Here is a 15000-nt window from a genome sequence, read left to right on the forward strand (position 1 = left end):
TATGTATGTGTATATATATGTATGCACATAAATAATGTATATACACATGCATATATGTATATATATACATACACTGTATTATATATGTATATATATACATACACTGTATTATCTATGTATATATATACATACACTGTATTATATATGTATATATATATTTATACATATATCACATATTTATACACATACACACGGTATGTATGTGTGTGTGTATATATAGATACAGATATAGATATAGATATATAGATATGTATATATGTATGTTTGTATACACCGATATGCATATATAAATCAAATATGTGATTCTCAAAAACCTACGGACTAAATATTTGTCAAAACTAAGTAACGGTTGAATAGCAAGGAAGAAAACAAATTGTCAGTATAAAAACAGATGTTCTCTGCATCACTTAGCTGTATGCCATATAGACGATATATTTTCTTAAAATTAGAATTATAGTTACAGCAAATGTTTCCATATCTCTGTTAAAAAAAAAAAAATATATATAAGCCATATTTTAAACTTGTATTATTTTAACCTATAAATCTAGTTACTCAAAAAGCATACTTCAAAGAGACAGACAGATATAGGGTGGAGTTCAGAATCATACATAACATTATCTGCAGCATATATTTTTGTCGATGGCGGGAAACTATTATCAATCAATAAACAAAATATCGATATTTGGCCGTGAAAAATTTTGTTCAAACAGTGGAAGTAAAACATAGCATGGAATGAAAGTAAATATTCAATAATCAAACTTTTATAAAATATATCGATATATGGTCGTGAGAACCTTAACTGATGTCTAATATGAAAATGTCGCTAAGAAAGTGAAATGCAACACGAACTCAACGTAAAAATTACAACACAGAAAGGTTCCTCGAGATTTAGTGCAATGAGCTTAATTCAAGTTGCGCAATGAAAGGTGTATTACAACACGAAACCTCAAACTGAATTTGATAGAAAAGATAGACTTTATATTTCAAGGTATACATTAAATACAGACTTTGATTAAGCGGATGGTAATTAGGGACATAACTTTCTTCTTTTTTTAATATATCCAACAGGTTACTTGATATATTTCATATAATTGTTGACTTTGCAAGGTGACAAGCCATTTAACTACCGTAATGAATATGACCTCGTTTGCGCCGAACAAGGAGACGCAGCGACGACCGTAGTGGCTATTTTGTAATTAATCCATCAGCTCGTAAGGAGAAGCCAAGGAAAGGGGAATGAGCAAGTTTATGCGATGTCTTGGCATCTTCCTGCCCACCTAAATTAGTCCTTTTCAGCAAACTCGAGGGAAGGCACGAGCCGTAAACATGCCCAACGTCGTTTAATGCCCAAGAACCCCCCTCACAACTACCGTCAACGCATTTGTAGTGGCATCGTTTTCGCTGGTCCCACCTACTGAGCAAGGCGGAAACTGCTGACCAAGCACCGGGATCAGCTCAAGACTGCTCGGAGTTCTTTCCTCGGCCGACCTGCACTTGGAGGCCTCTGCTCGTGAATGCTGAAAGAGGCACGACGCTCTTAGTCTTACTCGTAATGTAAGTATGACTTGGGAGTAAGCTTTATTGCATGTGTAATTCTCCGGCGCGCTATGCTGCATTAGAGCAAGGAATGTTGCAGGAAAAATTACTCGACCCAAAGCATGGGCTCCTTTTCTGGCGAAGTACTCCGTATCATGATTTTACATTATACCTTTCCTAACGTTTCTCTAAAACTGGTGTTTAGACCGCAGCTGATTTCCCCAACCTTTCTTATCGTGTTGCCTTCAGCCAAGCCTGAAGCGTGGGTGCCAGACTCAAAACCCCTCTTGGGCCACTTTTCATTTCCTCTGCCATCTTGAGAGTCGACAAAGGATTAAAACTTACGATACTTCCATGTGCGTAAGCCTCTTTTTTTGTATTTGTTACCGAAAGCGACGCACCTGCAAGAATCCCAAGAACAGGGTATCGTGCTAACCCAAAATCCAAACCAAACCTTTCCTACTATTTATTGATTGGACCAGGGGGAAGCCCCTTTTACCCCCGTTTATTAACACTTCGTGCCAACTTGTAGAAAGTTCGACATTACGAATCTTGGCTGTGTTGATGGTGTTGTGGACTGTCTGAGCGGTGTTGTGCAGCGAATATATCGTAATTTGACACTTTATTATGCTATATAAGAAGTCACGGACAATATGTAGTACAAGGCAGTGGCAGAGTTAGTTAATAAAACCTACATGAAATGATAGAACAATACAAATCAAGACAGTTCTTCTATGGCAATGTGTGTGCAAATGCTTCCCAAGGGTGCTATACGTAAAAGAAAAAAGATCCCCAATTTTGGCCAAGTCGCTCATCTCTTTTACATTGCGAGGGTGAATTCTAGACGCATATACTACCACGGGGGTTCAGGGGGCGCAGCCCCTTGGCTAAGCGTATACATTACCAGGGGGGCCAGGGGGCAGAGCTAGGTAATATATACCACGGTGTTAGGTTAAGTTGGATGTTGGGTTAGGACGCTTTGTTTAACAATCATGGGAGTCCTGTTTTACACCATAATTTCCCTGGTATATTTCATGCCCTTCCCTGCTATCGGGACAATCAAATCAAGATTGTCGATGAAGATGATCTCCCCTCAACGATTCATTTGCACAAGGAACAATGCCTACAATCGTTGAAAGCAGTGGATTTCATGCAGAAAAATATCGAAATTGTTTCGAAAGTAACCCACTACCCTCTTCTACATATTGACAGAATTCCCCGTTACTCTAGCAATTTGAGGGAAATCAACAAAGATCGCCGTGTAAACCAAAAGCTTTCCTAAGCCGGGAGCTCCGCGAGCTCCGCCCCTGGACCTCCACCCGATCGCACTGTGCTCAGCGCTGCATTAGTCGCTATTTTCATCATATCTGACGCTTTTTGTCTACGCAGATTTCAAGCATTCGTGTGGAGTTTCTTTCGATATAGCCTTGTTACATTTTCCTGTGAGCAGTGTCCGAAGAGCACGCCTAGTTACGGCAACTTAAAATTGTTGAAAATAATATTGACGGAGTTGGAGATTGTTATAGAACTATAGAAAATTGCCAAAAAATTAAACCTCAGATACTCTGCACATGGTAGGAATAGATGTCACTGTTGCATCAAAAGTATATAATGTATTCCTGGCTCACGTTCCGGTTGAGTATTGCCGAACAGGTCTGTTTTTTATTTCCATTCAAATGCAAGGTCCCAAGTTAATGTTACCGAGAGCGCCGCACAGAAATAGAGGGAAATGGACACTGCCATCTTAGAGCATAAAAATGGTTAATGGCAACACAGGTACATCTACAGCGGCCACATATTTATCGATAAGTGTCAGAAAACACGACATTGCGAAATGCTTATAAGGGGGAAGGGGGGCTAGCCCCCAGTTTAGAGACTAAATAGAAGGTAGGAAAGGTTAGGTTTGGATTTTGGGTTCGCATGATCCCTTGGTTTTGGGACTTGGTCTCTTGAGGGTGGGTCCCTCTCGGTAACAAATGCCCAGTATGCTTTCAAATGTAAACCACGTATATATTTTATAATCATTTTCTCATTGCACTGTAGTGCCCGTTAATGAAGAGCCATATGCAGTTTATCAACCGCACAGGGCTACTTGTTACTAAACCGCCGTGAAAAGGAGTAGCAAGGCATTATCTAGAGCCAAAAGATGGCCGAATTGTGTTTGTTTGCTGCTGATTCCAAAGTTTGAATATTTTCCCGTGATTACCAAATATATTAATTAACTCAAGCGTAATTACCCAGAGCTATATTTACTTTCGAAAATCTAGGATAAATATCGACACAATGGGTGCACTAGAATGGTGAGAAATCCATGTACATAAAAAGGAAAAAGTTGATGATAAATTAAACCAGTTGAGAAGTCAAAGAATGACAGAAATTTTAAAAATGGGATACAACCCCCGTGGGGATCGGAGGAGGAGGGGGGGATTGGGTGGAGTTTTGGGGGAGAAAAAAAAAAAAAAAAAAACCCGAGTGCATGGGTTTGGATTCCTAGAAATGCCTCAAGATAACACCTCATCTGTAAAGCCGAACTAGAAAAGCCCCTTGACTAATAAAATATAGCCGTTTTATAGTGGAATAAGTGGATTCACCGAGTAGACGACCCCCCCCCCCCCCCCCGGAAAAAAAAAAGTAACTGTAATCGGTACTTGTATACAACTCGTACACTTTATTTGAAGATTTCAGAAAAGCAAATCTCGCCACCCTACCCCTACCTAACTCTTTTCAACCAAACGAGCCCCAATGTGTCAAGTAGGCCATGCCAATACACCACAGTTTTCAACTCCTCTTTGCCTTGCCCCTATAAAATAACAAAGCAAACAATTAGATTCTCTAAACTTTTAAGGCATGTATCTGCAAACTAGTGTAATGATCTCAAATTTACAATTTGACTGAATTGGAATTCTTCCAGAGTGCAGACCAGTGGGAAAGAACAGCAACATGCCTCCCCGCAAGAAACCTGTCAAAGCAGCTGCAAAGCATAAAAATGAAGCAGAGGCAGACTCTGACAAGTCTGAGGAAGAAGCTGCGGAGGTGAAGGGGGAAACCATCGAGAAGCTTACCCTGGAGGAGGACCTGGAGGATGAGGAAGATGATGATTATGATCCCAAGGTATATATGGTTTGGGCACCTTTCACACAATCTCGTGTGATTTGTTTTTATACATTCATCAAATATAGTTTGATATTGGGGAATTAAATTTATTTGCTTGTGTGTTGGTTCTTTGGGCACATGTAATAACCTTTTTAACCTTTCCCAGAATTTATGTGCATTGAATATTTAAAGGCAAAAGGCAATGACGAGGAGGGATCAGATGACGATGGAAACGAGGAAGAGGATGAAGAGGACGAGGCAGAAGAAGATATGGATGATGATGAAGATGATGAAGAAATTGATGAAAGCGAGGTAAAAGATGTATTAAATGACAAGGGTGGAGTTGAAGGGGATGAAGAGGATGATGCAGAAGAGAATGAAGAGGAGGAAGAGGACAACCAGGAGGTAGAGGAAGAGGAGGAGGAAGAGGAGGAGGAAGAAGAGGTAGAGGAAGAGGAAGAGGAAGAGGTAGAGGAGGAAGAAGAGGAAGAGGAGGAAGAGGAAGAAGTAAAGCCCAAAGCCAAGTCCAAACCCAAACCTCAGTCCAAACAGGTGCAGCCAAAAAAGCAAGCGGTGAAGACAGGCACAAAAAAAAGTGTTGCCAAACCACCCGTGGACAGTATTGCAAAAGTTGTTTTAGAGGCTGTCAAGGCAAACACAGAGAGGAAAGGGATTTCCTATGCTGGCATCAAGAAGTACTTAATGGGTAAGGGTTCCAGTCTTGGTTTTCAGAAAGTACTTAGTAGCATAGCTTGCTGAAGGGACAGGAGTGGCTCAATAGCTTCAGGTTAAGTTTTCAATCTCTGCATTAATAATACTCGTGCAGTGCATTTAGTTCCACAAGGGTAATGTAGACTGAGGGTTTTACTTGTGGTTTGACTTTTCTTTTTCTTTTACAGCACAGTACCCAGATAGAGACTGGTCCAAAAAAGGACACTTTCTTAAATCTGCTCTAAAAAAGGCAATTGAGGAGGGAACAATCCTAAGAACGAAGACCAGTGCTGAATCGGTAGGAGCACATGGAAGGTTTAAGGTGAGAATTACAAACCTGAATTACTTGGTAAATTTCCAAATTTGTGTAACTTGTTAATTGCAATAACCAGCATGCACATGTATAGATTAAATTCCTTGCAGATGTCAGGATGATGAGTTTGATAGAAATGTTAATACTTATGGAATGGCCCCTTGCTGCTTGAATGGGTACATGTAGGGAATAATCAGAATAAGTTGTAAAGTATTGAAGTAGATATAGATTCATTCAGAAATTTTAATGTTGCATAATATAAACTAGCAGTATCCCTGTTGCAACAATGATTCATTGGTTAACCAGTTTATTCTTTCATACATTCCCCTTTCAGTTCAACAGGGAATACAAAACACTTAACCAGGGTGAGAAGAAACCCAAAGCAGACAAAGAAGAAAAAAATCCCAAGGCTAAAAAGGAAAGTGCAGCAAAGCCTGATAAAGAAAAGGCAAAGCTGAAAGCAAAAGAAAACACACAGGGAGCAAAAACTGGCATTAAAAAGACCACACCCAAAGGGAAGACCAAAGATAAAGCGGCACAAAATGCCAAGAAAAAGGTGCCAAGCGAGAAAGAAAACAAAGTACCCCCCAAAGCCAGTAAGCTGAAACAGACCAAGAGTAATGAGCTTGGGGCCTCCTCCAAGAGCAAAGGGGCAGCCACTAGTGCAACAGGAACCAAGAAACCAGCCAAAAGGACCAATTCAGAACCCTCTAAGGAAGTAAAGACCAAGTCCAAAAAGGGGTCATAATTAGGTAATTTTTCAACAGATAAAAATGTACATTTTGGTTTTACTGTATCTGTAAAATATATCCCAAGTTTCTAGGTTTTATTTAGGTGAAGAAAATGAATTATTAACTTTATTAAATTCTTTGATAAGACTAGTTTCTTGTCCAGAAAGTTTAAAATAAAACTTTTTAGTAAAGCATTTTTTAATTACCTATTTCGGGTTGCGAATTTTGAAATGTTAATCTAAAATTTATGATGAATGGTTAATGCTAATTTTTGCAATAATATATTTGCAGGATACTAAACCTTTGCCATCATGGATGTGTAATCTAGTTGGAGAATACTGGGTAGAGCCAGAGATCATGAGTGCCAACATGCTTCCAGTTTGGAAGTTTAACCCTTAATTGCATCTCTAACTATTAATCATGATGGGTTTGGCAACTAGTCCATGGCCTTAGAAAAGCTTTAGCTTTGCCCAGGTGCTGCTACCATCTGCCCCCCCCCCCCCCCCACTTGTATAGTACTGTTTTGAGTACCACAAGGACTACACATGAGTGTGTGGTCTTGTCTCGATTAAAAAAGGGGTGACAGACGTGTATATCAACTGGCAATAAATCTTGCAGAATAGTCACTTTTTCTATTGAAAAGCTTTGGTAAACCAAGTGACCATGCAATTTGTATAAAAAATTAAGTTCAACTATGCCTTTTCATAAAATATTTGGTAAAATTGAATTTTTAATGGCATCCACAAGCACAGGAGGCCCAATGTTGGGGGTAGCCCATACCTTGGTCCTCAGCCCTTACTTCCCCTAATTTTGCATGGTCTGTTCTGCCACATACTCTTCTGTTTACTTAACAATTAGAACTTTTTACCACAATAACAGTTCTGGAAATCCACAAAGACTGCCTTATTGAACCAAAAAGCTTCCTTACCTGGGGGCTGTGCCCCAAGCCCTACCTAATATTTTGAATACACTGCTAATGACCTTATATGGCAGGAAATTTTCAATAATTAAATACTTTTTTTACTAATTAGTTAGTCTGCCTGTGAGGTTCTCTGCCTGATCTTGTGCCCATTGATCATGCCTGCATGTGTGGCCAGGCCTTTACACCTGCTAGATCTCAAAGTTAATTCAAGACAATCATACAGGAGGAAAGACTTCTTGATTGTAATTTGCTTTCTCCATAAGTTAAGTAGGAAGCAGAAGCCAGCCCTAAATACTCTTTATACAGGTATTAATGAAAATGTTTCTTTTCTTAATTATTATTATTACATACAAAAATCAAAAGGTACTTTGCTATCACTAGATTCAAATATAAAATTACACAATGGCTCACTTTCTGTAAACTACCTTTGTAATTGAAGAGGAAATGCTTATTATAAACAACATGCATCCTCATGGAGTCATCTACAATATTATCAAATCATCGTCATCATCCACTGGGCCAGGTCGCATCTTCTTAGTTGGATTCTGTAACTCATCCTCTGCCTTCCTCTTCTTGATATAATCATCATCCAGGCACACCAATTCATCATCTGATGCTGCTGTGGTAGATGCTGCAGTTATAAAAGAATGGAATTTTAGTATTTTTCAATTTGAATGGATGGGTTTTCAAAAAAGTGAGAAAAACCAGAGTAGAGTATTCTTAAAAAAAAAAATTCTACACACTTCCAAGAGCTTAGTTACTATATAACATATTGCTTCATGTGAAGGGATTTTTTTTTTTTTTTTTTTTTTTTTCTATAAATGGATAAGGAAACATGTACATCTAAAGAAGTTAAAAAATTTATAAACATTTGTTCTAAAATGTAAAAAAAAAAAAAAAAAACTTTCAACACCAAAGTTTACAATTCAAGATGAATCCACAATCACTGACAGCCACATGATAGTTTACGCATATCCAAAGTTATGTAACACCAAATTACATTACCTGGAACATTATTTGCTGCAGTCGAGGTCTCTCCATCCTCTTTTGCCTTTTCCTCTTGGGCTTTTTTCAATTCCTCGGGATCACCAATAACCTCAAATTCCGCACCATCGTCTAACTTCTCACTATCAAGAAGAAAAAATAAGTATATATGGGTATCTCAACCTACCATTAGGTTCATATTTATAATGCTGGAATTATCATATATGCAAAGATTAGCATTGAAAGCATGTGGATTAGGATCTGGCTTATCCTTACTGACCTGTGAATTACATTAACCACAAGTGTATAATTTTGAAGAAAATCATCGCAGTTCAATCTTGTTCCCTCTTGAATGCCAAAGTCCTGAAGAGAAAATTTCATATATCAGTCATAGAATATTAGTAATGGTTAACCCCTTCCCGACGGGTCACTTATAGACATGAAAACAAACCGCTCGAAATTTGGCGTGATTCGGCTTGATGATGTTGGTTTTTTTTTAGTTTTCTACACCCGTCACCAAGGGGTTAATTACATTAAATAAAGGATTACATTTTCATTGTGCAACCTTTTTGATATCATGTACCACACACAATATATAAATATATATTATTTGTAAGTACATGGCTATCAGCTGTTTAAGAAACTTCATTAAGCTTTAGGGATACAACCTACCTTTAATAGCTTATCGTTATTTGCCTCTGTTTCTCCCTCCTCTGATGAAATGAGGATTGTACCCTTGCCATCACAGATCTCAACATCAGGTGCAATCATGTTGAGAGCTGACTTCAGTATCCTGTCTTCCAACACTTTGACTGTGATCTTTTCTACATTCAGTCGGACCGAAACTTCTGGTTTCTCAGAACAGACGTAGCACTTAGGATTGGGCTTATCTAAAACACAAGGTACCAGGAGGCGCTTCTTGGGATTTGGTCTTCTGTTTAGGTAAACCTATGGGGGAAAAATATGATAATAAAGGGCAAAGCCTTTTACAGAGCATTTTGAATTAAAATCAAAACACCAAAATGTGTAACAAAAAAGGTTTATTATGCATCAATAACTTCACTACTTCTTATATAAAAATGCCATTAGAGGGACCACTCTGCTCTAAAAGTGGGAAAGGAAGCATTATCCAGAGGAACATTTGATCTGCAAATATAACAATATGGAAGAGAATTTATCTTTAAGCAGAACTAAATTCACTTAATACAACTATGAACAAAGAAGAAAAGAAGAAGAAGAAGAAAACGAGGAGGAGAATAAAAAAAGAAAAGAAAAAAAAAATAATAAAAAAAAAAAAAAAAAAAAAATATATATATATATATATATATATATATATATATAATAGATAAAACAATGAATAAATAAAAAGGTATAATAATAATAATATGGGTACTTACTGTTTTACAATCTTTAAACCTTCCCTGTAGGATCTTCAAGGCTTCTAAAACAATTAGACCTGCAATAATTGCATTTGTGGTGGCAATTGCAGGGATAATATTTCCAGCCATTGCTGAGGAAAGTAAGGATCATTAGAATAGAAGAAAGCTAGAAGTGGACTTAGAGACCTTTTTGGTTATAAGACATTAAAAGACATATATGTAATATTACCTCTTTGCATATGTACAATTAACTATGCAAGAGAAAATTCTAAGAATTATAGGTACTCAAATCAGAACACCTATGTCATTTTTCCAGCACTGCTGTTAAGCAGGTTCAATTTTTAGCATTCTAATACTTTATCCTTTTTACAGAAAGAAACAAACAAACCAAATGCAGTAAAAACAACTTACATTTGACATCAAATCTGGTCTTTTGTGGAATCCCAAAAATGTGGGCCCTGATATTTGCACACGCTGTAACGAAGTCCATACTGTCCTTATCGTCCTTGTCCCAAACCAAGTCATCACCTTCAGGAAGTCCCTGTATGGAAGGAAGGTTCATCAATTTCTATTTCTGAATGAAGTATAGCACACCCACTTTAACCCAATCGCTGAAGGTTAATGTACTCTCCACAGTAGTTTTTTGTGAATTTTTGCATACAGATGGCTACACATGTGCTCAGCCACCAAGGAGTCAGTAGGCCTTAGTGACCATGCCTGACTTCCCCATACTTGGATTGGCAGGTGTTTTTCTTCCTAATACTATCAATATTGTTACTAATTATTATTATTGATATTATAATTATCAAAATGTTACTGAAATACTAATAACAATATAGACAGTGAATTAAAAAATCAGCTTTCCAGAAATCAAAGAAAATGGTAAACAGGTAAGATTGTTAGGACTAATAATTGATTCCTTGGTGACTAAGCATTTGAAATCATCTGCATGTCAAGACAATTAACAGACTAATATTACAGAGAACACGGCATGTATTCTTGCCACCCAGACCAAGCGAGTTAAAATCAAAGTAGTCAAGATATTACCACGTCCTATCTTATTGTGCTTGTACCTTGTCAAACATTATTGCAAATTGAAGTTGAGCAATGTTCAACATATTAAAACCTTACCGCAAGACGTTTGTGAAGGCTTGCAACTGCGGAGCCCATTATGTCTCGACACTGAGTTATGGTCCATGGGCGTTGGTCCTGAATCAAACCTTCCCCGTCTTCAATAACATCTGGATCACAAGATAACAAGTCAATATATTTATATTAACTGGAGCAATTCATAGAAATTCCCTGTGCAGTATTTGGGCAATTTACAAATAGTAATAATCATTTTTGCAAATATCTGGAAAAACATTAGATCCCTCAAGGACACTGTGGCCAAGAGAAATTAGAGAAAGAGGCCACCTTACAGCAAAGAGTTGGAGAGTAAAATCTACAAGTGACATGGATTATTATCCAATTCATGATAGGTTAAATTTTGACTACAGTTTGGTGAAGCTTGGGTGTCAGCATACACTTCTCAGTGCCTCGCCTATTATCTAGCTCAGAGCTAGGCCCCCAAGAATTGCAGCAATGATGCATTAGGCATCATCTGGTGCCAGTGATATTTTTGCCATGATGTGATTAGATGGTACCTAGCATGAATAGGTTAATAACATAGACATGCTCCTTACACAGTAAGTTTAAATGAAGCAAGAGTAATTGTATTCCTTGTCTGATGGCATTTTACAAAATAATTTATAAAAGTATTCTTTATGTACAACCTATACTTTGAAATAAATTAGTTGTTTTATGGATCATAACCAAATTGGGATATCATCTTATGATACTACTTGAGACTATGAGATTGTTTTTCCCTTTCTAATTAACCCCTGTCACTGGGTGGTATGTATATTAATAACATGGAATTATTGGACTCCTTTCTATATAGCATGCATATTGTAGTCTCGCAGAGCATTTCGAGACTGTTCTAAGTTGTGCACATTAAAGTTACTTGTTTGTCTGGCTCTTACTGCAGTGACTCAGAAGCTAAAACAACTAAAAATTAGGCTAAAGTCACTGTATAACCTTGCTCACTATGCAATCATATATGCTGCTCTGCCCTGCTCATAAAGAGTTGGAAAATTACATAACATGTACTTCTGACTTTTCCCTCCAATTAATGACTACCCATGATATTCAACAAACAGTCCAATTTGATACATGAAACTCCTGTTGGTATTGTGTTAATCTTGAACATCATAATCACCTGCTTCAGGCATATTTTCCCAATTCAGTGGTGTCGGCCGTCTTCGTTTTTCCCATAATTTGTCCATAGAGAGCAGGTACTTGATATCATCATCAAAAAGTTTTCCAAAGAGTTTCTGTAAGGAAACAATTACAGTTTCAAACTGGTCTACACACACTGAACCTTGAACAAAAACACACAATAATGTGTGTACAAATAAAATGCAACACAAAAGAATCAAAATGCTTTGAATTCTTCAAAGAAAAAAATATAATGAATAAATAGAAAGCTACTTAATTTACTATTCTTTTCTCATTATTCCATTCTAGAATGAGCCTTCTAGACACCTTTCGGAATTTCATAAAAGCCAGCTTCTGCAAGAATATTAATAGTATAGCATTTTGAATCAATACTTGTAAGAAATAAAGCCCTAGGCTAAAAAATAGCACATACCTTTGCATCATAATTGTGTGAGGATGCCCATGCCCTGGTGGAGACTCTGGAAACATTGCCAGCATCGTTGGCGTCTGCTTCCATGGCCGACTTCCCTGCGTCTCCCACTTGCTCTGGGTCAGCGGAGTCTGGTGACACATCTTCATCTGGATCTGCCTCACCAAACAGCTGGCTGTTGGTTACAATATTTATCTTTACAAAAGAACCTTTAATTTTTTCCAGTAATCTTCTGATTTACACTCATCATGGCCAGTTTAGTTTTGCTATCTCGTTATTTTTCTCTCTCAAGCCAATATGTACAGGCTAATCATTCAAGATAACGGCAACAGCTACCATCATGATAAAAATGATGATGATAATCAAAATAATAAAAGCAATCACCAAAATAATAACAATCAAATCGGGAAGTCACAATCTCTAACATTATATTATACATGTTGTGTGATGTCTTAACTGCATTAAATATGGACTGCTTTATTGTCTGATAGTCTAAACCATAACACTTCATATATACTTTTCCTAAAAGCATCACTGGCTGATTTTTCATGCCATTATTTGATTTATCTTTTAAAGTTACAACAGTTTGACTACCAGAAACTCACTAAAATAATATACAATGATAACAGTAATGAGGATATGACCAAATAACATAATAAACATTTTCATATTGAAATATTAACAGTGATAGACAGTATCAACACTTACAATATCATAAATAATATACATGATAATACACTGAGAGAACTCATACTTGGCAAGTGAAAGTAAGTTATGCTGGAAACTTCCGTTTTAACCCAATGCCGCTGAGGAAAATGAACAAAAAATGGGGAAAATGCTGTACCTATTTTCTATATTTTTTTGTGAAATGTCTGCCCATAGATGGCTCTGTTAGTGCTTAGCCACAAAGGAATCAATTAGTAGACCTTGTGACTCTACCTGATTTGAATTGGCAGGAAAAAGGTATCTTTACTAGTGTTATGAATATCGATGGTGTTATTTTTATTATAAACATTATAATTATTAAAATGTTTTTTTAACATTAGTAATGGCAAAATAAGATAACGTAAAATATTTTGTAAATCAAAGAAGAGGGTGAGCAGGTGAGACAGGCAGTACTCGTAACTGGCTCATTGGTGACTTAGGACAAGTGTAGCCATCTATGTTTAAAAACAATCAAACAAGTACTCACAGTGGGCATAGCACGCGTCTACACGTCGTACCCGTCGGCAAGGGGTTAACACAATGATTTTCATCACCAATGTTGGTACATTAGAATAATACAATTTTTTTTTCAGTATAGAGATAATTAAAAAATAATTATGCAGAAAATGTAGGTATCAAAAGATTTCAAGTCAAGGGATTGTAAGAATTCCTAATAATTATAAAAATGCTATTACTATTTGTCATAAATATTGGAGACAAGATTTTTATGCTGATTCATGCAAGGTCCACTTGCTGAACAAATGTAATACTGTGGAATTTTTGTATGCTGACAGCTGTGATTCCTGGCAATCTCGTGTAAGTGTTACCAGGTGCAAGAGACACCTGTAAGCACCCATGCTGAATATGACACTGACCTTTCATTTGCCCCAATTGTACATATGTATATTTTCAAACCCTTGTCTGTGTACCAAAATATCAGTATAAAGGAATTGTATAACAACACATTGATTCCTTCCAAGACAGAGATTTTAAAAGGTCAGTACAGTACTCACTTAAAGAGATGTTTTGCCCACACTATGCAGTGAATAGGCTCTGAAGGAGTGTTTCTGATGGTGCATCCTGGGAATGTCTTTTGTGCTGGCTTTGGCTGGCATTCATAACATTCAGTCACTCCCTTCTTGATAACCTGTAAGACAATCATAAACTCTGGTTATTTGCTAAACTATAAAATTCTACTGGACTATAACATCTAGATTAATCAACCCCTTGGATCTAGTTCCTTCACGGAAATCATATGGAACAAAATATGGGTAATAGGTTTACATGAGTGGCCACTCTGACAGGTGCATGGTTTGTAGGCTGGGTGCACACAAATGCATGTGTGTGGTGACTTCCCTTTGCATAGATATTTTCTCTTCATAGAGAAGCATCTTGGTTTTGCCATTTTTCAATGTCTATATTTGTCAGTTGATTTAGTTTGGACAAATGATAATAGACTGTTTTCCTTGCACAAACTCCAGATCATGTCTCTAGGTAGTCCATAAATTTTTCTTTTTTTTTCTTTTATAATATTCAATTATCTAACACAATCTGTGCCACCAGTCATGACAGCCTGCAATAGGATGCTAAGCATAGTGCTCTTCCAGTCATGGCTAATGAACTCATTCCACATTCACATTCATTGGTGGAAATAATGCAAAAGCCCTTTTCTAAATGCCCAATGAGTCTAATCTCCATCCAAGAGGTTTGTGCATTTGTGGGGAGTCTTTCCCATCACTCCAACCTTCAGCCGAAACCATCATGATGGCAGGTTCATGTCACTCCAATGCCAAATTTTTCCATGACAGCATGTTCACGTTACCCACCCATCATACCAATTTTTTTTCACAGATTGAAGGGGTTAGGATTTCCATATAGTAAACACCATGAGTAGAAGTACATCTAACCTTCTGCTATTGTTCATAATTAGTTATATA

At 37.2% G+C, this 15000-nt stretch overlaps 2 protein-coding genes across 2 annotated transcripts in view; one reads left to right on the forward strand and one right to left on the reverse strand.

The window, feature by feature from the left end:
• The first annotated feature begins 1267 nt into the window (after positions 1–1267).
• On the forward strand, positions 1268–6575 carry LOC125042616 (histone H1.2-like). The gene is made up of 5 exons (XM_047638375.1): positions 1268–1554; positions 4448–4647; positions 4822–5335; positions 5529–5662; positions 5988–6575. Exons 2-5 carry the CDS (start codon positions 4477–4479, stop codon positions 6399–6401), a joined length of 1233 nt encoding a protein of 410 aa, XP_047494331.1. The 5' UTR covers positions 1268–1554; positions 4448–4476; the 3' UTR covers positions 6402–6575.
• A 1056-nt stretch (positions 6576–7631) lies between these two features.
• Positions 7632–15000, reverse strand: part of LOC125042615 (SUMO-activating enzyme subunit 2-like) — a 14260-nt gene continuing 6891 nt past the window's right edge. Inside the window, exons 4-13 of the mRNA XM_047638373.1 lie at positions 14077–14210; positions 12362–12533; positions 11930–12044; positions 10801–10910; positions 10081–10210; positions 9688–9800; positions 8963–9238; positions 8571–8653; positions 8312–8433; positions 7632–7937 (exon numbers count right to left, since the gene is read on the reverse strand). Coding sequence (XP_047494329.1) covers positions 7789–7937; positions 8312–8433; positions 8571–8653; positions 8963–9238; positions 9688–9800; positions 10081–10210; positions 10801–10910; positions 11930–12044; positions 12362–12533; positions 14077–14210 — 1404 coding nt within the window. The 3' untranslated portion in view covers positions 7632–7788. The remainder of the gene's footprint in view (positions 7938–8311; positions 8434–8570; positions 8654–8962; positions 9239–9687; positions 9801–10080; positions 10211–10800; positions 10911–11929; positions 12045–12361; positions 12534–14076; positions 14211–15000) is intronic.

The sequence above is a fragment of the Penaeus chinensis genome, chromosome 32 (genome assembly GCF_019202785.1).
Source record: "Penaeus chinensis breed Huanghai No. 1 chromosome 32, ASM1920278v2, whole genome shotgun sequence".
NCBI lineage: Eukaryota > Metazoa > Arthropoda > Malacostraca > Decapoda > Penaeidae > Penaeus > Penaeus chinensis.